This window comes from Catharus ustulatus, chromosome 26 (assembly GCF_009819885.2).
Source record: "Catharus ustulatus isolate bCatUst1 chromosome 26, bCatUst1.pri.v2, whole genome shotgun sequence".
Lineage (NCBI taxonomy): Eukaryota > Metazoa > Chordata > Aves > Passeriformes > Turdidae > Catharus > Catharus ustulatus.
In genome coordinates, this window is record NC_046246.1 from 2588673 (window position 1) to 2600852 (window position 12180).

General features: G+C 44.4%; 1 protein-coding gene across 4 annotated transcripts in view; it reads right to left on the reverse strand.

The window, feature by feature from the left end:
* The window catches only part of EYA3 (EYA transcriptional coactivator and phosphatase 3), a 44844-nt gene that overhangs the window by 8921 nt on the left and 23743 nt on the right, over positions 1 to 12180 (reverse strand). For 3 of the 4 annotated variants that reach the window (XM_033080628.1, XM_033080629.1, XM_033080630.1), the window contains 6 exons: positions 10229 to 10366; positions 5695 to 5777; positions 4187 to 4370; positions 3324 to 3463; positions 1554 to 1637; positions 899 to 988 (listed from right to left, as the gene is read on the reverse strand). In XM_033080628.1, coding sequence (XP_032936519.1) covers positions 899 to 988; positions 1554 to 1637; positions 3324 to 3463; positions 4187 to 4370; positions 5695 to 5777; positions 10229 to 10366 — 719 coding nt within the window. The remainder of the gene's footprint in view (positions 1 to 898; positions 989 to 1553; positions 1638 to 3323; positions 3464 to 4186; positions 4371 to 5694; positions 5778 to 10228; positions 10367 to 12180) is intronic. The other variant, XM_033080631.1, reaches the window with a different exon arrangement.

A 12180-nucleotide genomic window follows, 5' to 3' on the forward strand; every position in this document is an offset into this window, starting at 1 on the left:
TGTTCCATTTTCTCAACATGGGTAGAAGCACAGCTGTGTGTTGGCACTGCCATGGCTCTGGTGTTCAGTGCAGCTGATTTAACTCACTAACCAACACCTACAGCAGTATGTTGTGTGGTTGAGCACACAGCTAACACATCCATGAGTCTCCTTCCAGCACAAGGGACTAACTGGCATTTTCATACAGGTTTTTGTTGCTTTTTTCCCTGAAGCAGGAAGACAACTTATAACCACTTTTGCAAAGTTCACTGCTGCCAGTAGTCACAATGGAAATATCATTTAAGTCTCTATTTGCATCAAATTTGCATCAAAACCATCTTGATTTTCCACTATGTGCATCAGTGATACACCTACAACTAACCTGTTCATATTCAGCCTTCCTAAACCTTAAACTAGTGCTGTCAATTCTGCAAATTACATTGAGTGGAGTTACATCAAAGACAACACAAAAGAAAAAGGGAGGGTGTTGTGGGTCTTCCATGGGTGCAGCTTGTCTGTGCAGTATGTCCTTCAAAGCTGTTCCACAGCCAAAGCCACCTCCTGCATTCTGTCCCTGGCTTAGTCACAGCCCTTGAGAACTGACATCCTCAGGATTGCCTTTTCCTCACATCTCTGGTCTCCATTTCAAAAGAGGACCAGTGGAAGCAAAGTGCTCACCAGTCCAGAAATGCAAACACAGGATGGATCAGACATCACTCTTTTTATTTGTATGGGTTCAAGCAAAAACCTAGCAGAAACTGAGAGAGCTCCTGACCCTAGAAGGCTGCAGAATTCCTGATTTGGCTGTGCTTCCCACAGGCAATAAGAGGCTCTGAAGCACAGAGCCCTCACAAAGAGTGAGTTGTAATTCTGACATGGTAACATGGAGTTCTGCCTTTCAAACACATTTGCCACATACCTCCAAGTCATTGAAAAACAAGTGAGTATCAGCAACTTCAAAAATCATCTCCTCCATGGACAGACCTGAGCCAATCACTAGAGTTGGATCCTGGAAAAAAACACAAAAAGAAAATGCAAATGCACTGTGGATACATGCAGAAGGGAATTGCCATAAATCTCTCATCAGTTAAATTGCACAGAGTTTTCTACTGCCTATCAAAGCTGGCATAATTCCAGCTACATTCAATGGTGTGAACTACAATTTCCCTAATACTTTAAACAACTCAATTGAAAAAAAAATTTGAAAAAAACCCAAATACTTCAGTGCTCCACAGGACAGACTGATACATTTTCACAGTCAGCACATACAAAACATTCAAAAATCTACAATGTATTTTAAAGGAGAAAATAAACTACTTTTCCATATATGTGAAGACCTCAGTTATTCCCAGCGAGGATGAAAGCAGTTTGAGAGATTTGCATTAAAAGAAGGGACCTGTTGATGATATCCATATCCTAGTTCTGCATAAAGCCAAATTTAACTCTTTCCCTGGCCCAAACTGACACCAACTTAAAAGCACCACCACAGAGAGTTAATAAAACAACCTATTCCTTTTCTGAAGACTAACATTTAATTCTGCATGTGTTTTATTCCATGGAAAATACATTATTACCTTGCCATATTTTTGAGCATAAGACCCTGTGAGAAGAGAATGGAAGATGATGATGGTTTCATCCAGGTCCCAGAGAAACACCCTCTGCAGAGAGAACAAGAGCAGGTTAGAGCTGAGATATTCCAGGCATGGAACTGCAACAAAGGAACAAGTTGTAGAGTTTCTGAGTGTACTTTACCAGGTATGAACAACAGTTGTCATCTTACAGGCTGAACACATTCAACTCTTCAGTTTATTGCAGTGGAATTTATTTACTGCCACAAAAGTACACACTCAGCCTATGGTTGTTTGGTCAAACTATTTCAAAAGCTTCTTTTGCTTTTATAGTTAAAAAAGTAAAGTGTAGAGTGCAAATGAAAAGAGCCCAGCTGAGGTAAAGTGTAATTCCTGTGATCTGGAGAGCACCAGGTGCATGCCCTTGGTGTTTGGCAGAGAAACCTTTGTTATAAAAAAGGAGGAACAGTGGAGTTTTGGTACAGAAGGACTTTGACACTGAGAGCTGGGCCAACATGTGGGGTGGAATCCCCCCTCACACCAGTCCAGGCTGAAGGAGCTGGAGGGTAAATTGGACACCAGCACAAACCAGCAGCACTCTGTCCCTGTGGATGACTTTCCTGCTGGAGTCTGCCACATGTGCCAGAAAGGAGGTGCTGTCTCAACCTATTTGGCACTGGGAAGGTTACCCCAAACTGCATCCCTGGTCCCAGAGATCTGTGAGGAAATGAGAGTTGCCAGCAAAATGCTATTGAGATGGTCAGCAGCCCACAGGAGAGGCTAAGGAAACACAGATGGCTTATCTGAGCAAGAGGAAACAAGGGACATCTAACAGGAGACACAACTAATTGAAAGGGAACTGCATAGGAGATACAGACAAATTCTTTTCAGTAGTGGCAGATGGAAAATTGCTGTGGAAGAAGGGGACATTTGCAGTAGATTCCAAGTGGAGACAGAAAACCTCCTTCCCTGGGTGGATGTTGCTGGGACAGATCACAAGGTACAGATGTCACTGTCTAGCTACAGGATCTCCAGCCCTGGAAGCTCTTGTGGCTCAGGAAAAGCCACAGCCCCAGTGCTGGGGACAGCCCTGCTCTGAGCATGAGCCTGTACTGGGGACACTTGGATGTCTCAATGACACCACTAGGATTCCAAGATGCATTCAAGTGATGCTTTGGGTTTGAAAACCATCCAGTTCCAACCCCTCTGCCATGGGCAGGGACACCCTCCACTAGACCAGACTGCTCCAAGCCACATCCAACTTGGCCTTGAAATCTTCTAGGGATGAGGCAGCCACAAAGTGCCTGTGCCAGGGCCTCCCCACCCTCACAGGGAAGACATTTATTCCTAATATCTAATCTAAACCTGGTCTCAATTTGAACTCATGGGGACAGACCATTTAGTAGGGCCTGTAGTGATAGAAGAAGGGAGAATGATTTTAAACTCAGAGTAAATTTAGACTAGATGTAGAGAAGACATTTTTTACCATTCAAGTGGTGAGGCACTAGCACATGCTGCCCACAGAGGTGGTGGATGCCCCATTCCTGGAAACATTCAAGGCCAGGTTGGACAGAGCTCTGAGCAGCCTGACATCTACTTGAAGATGTCCCTGTTCATGGCAGAGTGGTTGGACTAGATCACCCTGAAAGGTCTCTTCAACCCAAACCATTCTACAATTACCTTCTATTTCCATGGAGACAGAATGAAAAAAAGGGAAGAGAATCTTCACCATCACACTATTCTGCAATGCTACCTGTAGAAAAGATCACTATTTACCTCCAGTTCACTGTCCTGTGAGGAGGAGGCATCTGCTTTCCTCTTCCCTCTGTTCTTTCCAGGGATGTTTTTTCTTGCTTGCTCATCTAACTCTTTACTTGCTGTTGCTCTTGGTAGCAAAGGACTTGTGGATGCATCTCCTGAGGAAGGAAATCACACAGCTTTCATCCCCTTGTCTCAAAACAAACACCAATACAGCACTGGCCACAAACCACCTCCCAAAAGCTAAAATCTTACTTTACTATGTGGATGCAGTAGTAGCTGAACCCTGATTAGAACATAAACCATGATTTTTTGTCCCATCATTTCAAAACAGCTCCATCTCCTCAATTCAGTCCCCCAGAACTGAGTTCTATTGCCTGCAGAGCAATGCCAAAACAGAGCACCCTCCACCCTAAGGCCTGGAACCCTGCAGCCATTTCACTACCCTGGAACTACTCTCTTAGTCAGCTATGTCTATTTTATTTAATAGACAGCTGAATAAAATGAGGAACAGCAATGATGCTGGCCCTGGGGACACAGCCTTGGCCAATCAGCATGGCCATGACTGACAGGAAGATGTGATACTGATAAGAACACCCTTCCTAGGGAAGGAGTACAGCACCACCTCCTGCATCTCTCTGTCCTGCAGGAGGTGTTCAGGGCACTCCCCCTCCCTGGGGCACAGTCCTGGAATGGCAGCAGGAGAAGGTTTCTGGTACATAAGTTTGGCTGTCCCACCATAATACTCTGCACAGCAGTGAGAGCAGTGTGACAAGGCAGGCAGTGTCCCAGGGGGCCCAGCATGCTCAGGTACCCTCTGAGATGTTTCCCCACAGCTGCCCCTGCCCAGGCCAGCAGAGGTTTCACAGACCCCGCCTCACCGGAGGGAGGTCTCTGCACTGCCCGTGCTGGCACCAGGGCGTTTGGTTTCTCCTCTGGGTAGGTGGTGGTGGCCAAGGCCAAGCTCTCTGTGCTGCTGTCTGCTGGTGGCACCACTCCAAAGCCTGAGCTCGGGTAACAGGTCTGGTACTGACTCTGGCCAAGGATCGTGTACGTGGGATACTCCTGTTGGAGGAAAGAGTTAGTGATGGCAGCACACCTCACTCACAAAACACTCTCAATCAGGGTAACTTTGGTATTAGAATATCCTGTGCAATAAAAATCCCAGCAAGAGCACAGTCTGACTTTATGCTGTTTCATTCTGCAAATGTAAGACATTCCCAAAAAGGGCTGAGAGCTCTGGCTGCCCCATGGCCCCTGCACAGACAGGTTTTGTAGAGACCAATGATCACAGGGCCATTCCTCTGCTTCCAGTGTCTGCAAAAATTAATTAATAATGAATGAAGTGACAGTCACAGGGGAGCTGAGTGGGTGCTAAGACATCAGAGCACTCTGTGCTCTGGAATGTGTGGTTTTGTCTTGCATTTGACAGTGACAGAAAGTGACCTTGGGTCTCACTGAGGGCACAACTACAGGATAAAAGGTCCTTACTGATGTCCTGACTTCATCTAGGAATAATTCTGCCTGCTGGAAGGAATCCATTTATGAAAACTCTTTAATTCATTTAGGAGATCACTCAGCACCTGGAGCTGCACTTGAGTGTTTTAACTTTTGCTACTGACAGTAAAAAATGCAGCAACCCCAAATGTCACATCACACTATTCTGGGACAGTGCTCTCCTGATTCCCTTGAAGAGCAGCCTGGGTTTGTGAACCAGGCACCTTGGTCTGAAATACTAAAAGAAAATACTTTTTCCCTTTTCTGTTCCAAGCAAGTTTATACTTAAAAAGCAACATAAGCACAGAAGGATTTTTGTGTATCCACTGCATTTTTCACACTTCCTGTATTCTTTTTCTGAAAAGCTGGGCACTGAAGGTTTCCTTTGTATATCCAAGTATTCAGAATTGCAGTTAACCCCCCACAGAGGAAAAAGGCAGGGGAAATGGTCTTTGCTAGCTAGCAGGGCTGTCTCACTTTGTTCTAGTCTACCATCAGAATGCACACCCTTACTTTATTGGGTTTTGTTTGTGTAAAATCTCATTTCCTATTCTTGCTGAGGGAGAACAAAGGTGTCCAAAAAACATTCACCCTTAATCCTCCCTGCAGGTTTAGTTTCTTCCCCTCCATCTCTCTTGCAGAAATGTTTTAAGACTCACCTCAAAATTTGCAGATAAGGCAACAGCTTTGAGCAGAAGAAGTGAGTTCATTGCAAAGACCAAAGGGAGAAGCATCATTGTCAAAGAGACAGCAGGAGTGATTTGGTGACTTTGAGTTACACACTGAGCACCACTGTGCTCCATTTGAAGTGACATTTCCATGTCAGTTTTGAGCAATGTATTAAACAAAGGTAAAGGAGATGGTGCACACAAATTTACCAAGGAAGTTTTACCTGTGAGATACTGGCTACTGCTGATGTGGAAATATTGACAACAGTTGAGGATGTAGAGACTGGACTGGCATTGGTAGTTGATGCTGTAAAATTGAGAATTACTGCATTAAATATTCTAGAAAAGCATAAGAAATGAGAAGTTGTGAAATAAATACTTACTAGGCAAATGTGCAAGCATTTGTGCATCCAGCAGCACTCTGCTACTAATACCAAAAAAGGACTGGGGTGTATTTTGACACCAGTTTCAACTGGGTTTACAGGAAAGAAGAGCTAGTACAGCTTTAAAAACAGTCCTTTAAATGGTTCAGAAACCTTTTCCCTCCATGGTTGCTAAGCAAAAGGTTTTAGATCTTTATTATGTTTTGATAAGACAACAATCCCATTCTGATGAACAATCAGTAGCTGTTGAAAATTAATCAGAATCAATCAAGAAAAAGGACATGAATGTGTTTAAATCAGCTCTGTAAAAAAACTCTGCATCAAACTTTGCATTTTTAGTCTAATTAAATTTAAAATTTAAGGAAATATTAAGAATTTTTCAAATAGTAGAAGAAGAGTGTTTCCTGCTGGAGAAAATGAGCATCTCTCCCAACACCCCTGTGTCTAGAACTGCATTTTGGATGTGACTTTCTGAAATAATCTGTCAACAGCTCAAAGGATGAATTCTTAGAGATGTGCAGTTGTTAGTACCAACTTGAAGATGTTTCATAAGCTCCATGTCACTGCATTCAGTTCTCCCAAATCACAGAACAGGCTGCTAGAGCAGAATTGGGAATGCCAGTTGTTCAGTAGTTTTGGGGGGGTTGCAGACACAAGGCCACTCCATTAAACATTCCTCAGCATGGAGTTTTGGGACTCACAAGGGTAACAACAAATAATTAAACCAGCAGGAACAAAACCAGAATGTACAAAACCAGATACCACCAAGAACTATTTTCTTTTCTAAACCACCTTCCTCTGCACATAAATAAAACCAAAAAGTCACTTTTAGATGCTTATGTAAAGACTTGCAGAAATTCACAGTATCCCTACTTTACCATCACCCTGAGCAAAACCCTTCTTTTCTGCAAACATCACCATGCAGAATTCACCCCAAGAAGCTTCTGAAGGCTTCAGTCCTGCTCCCCCAGGGAAACAGACTCATCATGAACTCTTAACAAGTGCATTTTGTGTTATAGCAAGCACCAATGCTGCCTGGTGCCTCTTGGAAAGGGGAATGGATCTAAAACATCCCTCAAAAAAGTTAAGAAAACAAAAGAAATGGATCCTAAAAGATGTGCGGCAATACACAGTACTTGCAGGAGATGAGAAATACGAAGGGTGCCATCTCTGTGGAAGCAGAAACAAAGGGAAGTCATTAGCCCCAGAAAAAATTAGAAAAAGGCAAAAGGGGCAATGAAGACACTCAAGGACCAACAGTAGCTCCACAGTTACTTGAAACCCAGGAACCTGTCACAGACACTACTCATAAGTAATTGCTCAAAAACAGGAGGCAGTTTCCAAATAAAGCTCATTCCATATACACATCATGGAAATAATCAATGTTATCACATTAAGAGAAGGTCCCTTCTAGGCCCCTGTGAAGCCCAGCTCTCCAGAAAAGACCCTTTTCTTTTTTTTGCTAACTGAGCAAACCTGCCATGCAGCCAGGGCAGAGCAATTCTCTGCAAGACAGATTGTTACACCACTGCTCTCAAGACTGTCATGGAGAGGAAACAGAAAGTGATTCTCATCTGTAGTGCTCTGCAGAGGCTGCTTCTCCACTGAGATTGGTTACAGAAGTTAAGAAATGAGAAAAAAGATTTCAAGGTTTGGCATCCCCTCACATGAACTTCGTTGTTTATCTTAACTCTGGTCTCCCTCCACCAGGTCTTTTTAATAATCCTGTATCTAAACAGTGCTACATATCAGATTTTTTCAAACAGTTCCCACTACATGGATGAACCAATTCTTTCTGCACTGTGGGCCACTTCTTTTTACCTGTGATTGGAACAGAACCATGCAAAAGTATTTGGCACGGATTTGCCAAATATGACTTCAAGGGCTGAGGTTTAACGACCAGCAAACACAAGTACTGCATCAAAGATGTCTTTTCCTCTTTTCCTTTCTTTATCCCCCACTTCAGACATTGCATCCCTGCCTCCTCTACGTTATTAATCCCAATTCTGCTTTGCTTCAATCATTTTCAAAGAGCCAAAACCAGAACCATGTACTGAAATCCCCCTCAGTGGGTCAGCATCACGGTATGATTGTGTCTCACCCTGCTCATTTGAGTAGAGACAAAAGACAAATATTCCAGGGATTACTATTAAAACAACTCTGTCCATCCTTCCAGTTCTGCCCTCCATCACCTCCCTGGCACCAGCCCCTGGACTGACCTGACCCCTTGGTGGGCTGCTTGAGAAGGAAATACAGCAAATCTGGAAAAAGCAGAAGTTTCCTGCAAGTCTGCAAAGATTTTTGAAAAAGCAACAGTATTTGCACTATTGGAGTGACTTTTGCACACTCTGGGGTGACTTGTGCACAGTTCCAGAGAGCAGCCTGCAGGGAAACTTCTCACACCACACATTCTCCCAGCAGCACAGATTAAGATCCTTCTCCTGTGAAAACCTGACAAAGCTGGGGCTGAGCAGCTTGCAAAGAGAAAACTCCAGGGAGTCCTTAGAGCCCCTTTCAGCATCCAGAGGGCTCAGAGAGAGCTGAAGAGGACTCTGGACAAAGGATGGAGTGACAGGATAAGGGGGAATGGCTTCCCACTGCCAGAGGGAAGGGTTAGATGGGATATTGAGAAGGAATTCTTGGCTGTGAGGATGCCCAGTGAAGCTGTGGTTCCTGGAAGGAAGCTGGACAGGGCTTGGAGCAGCCTGGTCTAAGGCAGGGTGTCCCTGCTCATGGCAGAGGGGTTGGAAGTGGATAATCTTTAAGGTCCCTTCCAGCCCAAAAAAGTCTGTGATTTTATAATTCTTTTACAAACCAAGGCCTGACATGGGTCTGTCACCTCACCAGCTCCAGGGATCCACCTGCTCCCCCTGGGACATCACTGGCAAATCTGGCAGGGGCCACATTGTGTAGAACCAGTCCTGACCCTTAGCAATTAAAGCTGGGGCTGGAAGACACAGTAAGTCATGCTGGGAAGGAGGGCTATGCCAGAAGGAAGGGAGTATTTCCTCTATTGCTTTCCTCATGTTATGAATGTGAAAAGTGAATTAAGGATAAATGTTACACTGGGTCATTGACTGTCACAATAATGCAAGTTAAGCAAGTACCATGACACACCACATGACTTTCCTCCATGGGAGAGACATGCTAAAACCCATTCACTGCTGGTTTCAAGAATTATCCTTCTTGTCTTGGCTCCCATGAGACAACACCTGGTTATGGTGTTCAGTTTGGCCCCTCAAATGCAAGAAACATGTTGATAAAATTTGCTGAGTCTGATAAAGAGACACCAAACCAGTCAGGGATCTGAGAACTTGCCCTGCAAGGGGCATTTCAGGGGAGAGGAGGTGGCTTTGGAGACCTGATGCAGCCTCCTGGTACCTGCATGGACATTAGTGAGAGGACAGACAGAGGATCTTTCTGCAGGTGTGCAGCAGAAGAGAAATGGTCAGAACGTGGAAGAGGGAAAGCTCTGAGTTGACAAAAGAAAAAATGTTTAATTATAATGACAGTCAGGTTCTGGAACTGGCAAAATTTTCCATCCTTGGAGGTTTTGGAGATCCAACTAGATAAAGTTGTAAGCTGAATTCTGAGCTGGTTCTGAATTCTGTATCAAGCAGGAAGTTGAACTAAAAATTTCTTGAAGTCCCTGAATTATTCTGTGAAAATATTCCACAAGAAATAAATTACAAATTTCCTGAAATGCTTTATTACATTTCCAGAGAAAGACAAATTTTCACCATTTGTCACACAAATGGCAACCTAAAGAAAAGGTATCAATTTCCACATATATGCCACAAGCAACAATATTCCATTATTCAGCTATCTGGCACATTCACTCCTAAAAACTGCTGTGGAAGTTGGTGAAATTCAGCCCCTGCCTTCTTACATGTGGCAGCTCCAGCAACTACAATATTTAAATGGTAATTTTATACAGAGAAATTCACTTCCTAGCAGATCTACCAATCTGCTGTGTGTGATATGCAAGAGCCATCTACCTCCAGAAGGAATTCAAAACAAATGTTTAAAAATCTCACTGCAGTCAGCACATTTCCTGACATCAAACTACAGACCACAAACAAAGAGAAATGCAGGAGCATTCCCAATACAGCATGCAGGAACACAACATGTCTCTCTCCCCTTCCCATTTGCTCTTCACCCTGTTCAGCCCAGCAGCATGGCACCAACGAGCCAGCCTGGTGCACACACAGGTATGAGGCAAACACAAACCCAGGAACACACAGGCAGAAAGAGAAAAGAGGCAAAGCATGAAAAACATGCACAAACCAAGGACAAGCGTGCAAGCCTCTCTAGAGTTTGGTATCTGGACTCAGTTAGGTGGAGAGAGATGCAGATAAAAACCATGCCAAGTTACCTTCAATGGAATAAGAATAATGTGCTGGGCTGGGCTGGCTTGTGGTTAACCCTGTAGTGCAGGTAAGAACACTGTGCTGACTTGTAGATGGAGTCTGAATTAAACCACTTTCAGGTTTCATACCTGGCCACAGTGCACCTGAATCAGATAAATTGGACCAGTTACAAACAGATATGCTGGGACCAAACAGCATGTTCCTACCTCAGATTAAGATTTTTGCTCATCACAAAAGCAAGTAACAAATGACACAAGGAAAATGTTTAATTTCAGCAAGAGTAAGCACTGACTGTCAGGCTGTGCAGGGATTAGAGCTGGTGACAAAATGGCTGAAAAAGAGAAAATTAAAAGCACCAAGAAGACTAATTTGCAAAGCTTTTAACTAAGACTGCTTGTTTCACTAAGATTCACTGTCCATGCAGACAAAGAGCTGCCCATGGCTGTGATTTTGGGCTGAGCTGCACAGCACTGCAGGTGACATCAGCTGTTACAGTGAGGCCAAAGCTGGGATCTGTGAAGGCCAAGCTCAACACTTCCACCACTTCACTGGGCTTTGGGATTAATATTTTCAACCAAGCCACAAGTAATTTTCCTAGAATAACAACAATAAATATAGAGCTAGAATTTTTTTTAAAAAGCCAAATGTTTCCTCCAGATTTCCTGTTGTTTTGGAATGCCTTTGTAACAACTCTGGGCACAGCACAGAGAGCAGAGTGACTGTAATTATGTGTACAGGGCACACTCAGCACGTGGCTCAGCTCAGGGGCTGTGTTAAGGTTGAGGTCTCTGCACTGACAGGAACCAACAGTGCCCAACTGAGGCAGCTCAGCTCAGGCCTCACTCTTCAGGGCTCTTCAGCCTTTCATGGCTTCAAATCTACAGCCAAAGTCAAAGACAGTTCTGCCTGGCCCTGGTTAGAAAGCAGAAATATTTTGAGAGGATTTACTTAAAAACAAACAGGAGTTTGCAAAGCAGAGGGACAAAGGACATTTGGAGCTAGACAGAGTTCAGGGCCATCAGAAAGACCACCCTCCTTTTTCAACACCCCAAGAACAGCACCAGGAAGCCACCTGCAGCCCCCTTCAGCCACTCCAGCAGGACTGAGCCATGGGCTGTGAGCTCTAGGTTCCTCCCCAGAAGACAGGGGAGACTCCATCAAGCTGGACATGAGCAGCAGCTCCAAGAGGTCACTCCATGCTGTAGCTTTGTCAGAATTAAATTCTGCAATGGCCCTTTGGTTTATTTACATATCTCATCTCAAACTGACACCTATGAGTCAACTTAAATCACTCCCCTCTGCACAGCCACCCCAGGGTTTGACTTTTCAACTCTCAATTTGTGTCTTCATTAAGGTTTCAAACCTCCAGAACCTCAATAATAAGCAAACAAAAAGGAAAGGTTGATTTAAGAAAGACTGTAGATACATTGCAGAAACTCCAGAACAAAATATATGGAAAAAAGATCCTCCAAGGAGAGTGGGAGTAGCTGTGTTTGCTTAGTCTGGAAAGGGAATGCCACCATCTCCAAATGGGTGAGCAGTTTTTACAGGGGACAGTAACCAGAAGCTCCACAAGGCAGAGGGACAGGGAGCAGACAGTGACACAATGGGATGGTCACACCACATGCACAAGTCCAAATAACCTGAGAGTGGAACACAACCCACCCTGAATGCTGCAGGACAATGACCACACAGGGACTGTGGCACCAGGTCAGACACACACAGAGGTGCTGGCAGCACTGCCTGGGTGCCAAGGCAGGAGCTGGTTCAGGCCATGTGCTGAGGCATCTGCCAGCCCCTGCCCTCCATGACTGTCCTTGCTGTCACCTCCCCTCTCATTCTGCAGGACAGCATTATAAGCTAGCACAGCCTCAAGGATGATGGAGAAGCTGTGAGAGGAGGAATGAGACTGTTCCATGTCACAATGTCACAGCACACATCTGCATACATCAAAGGC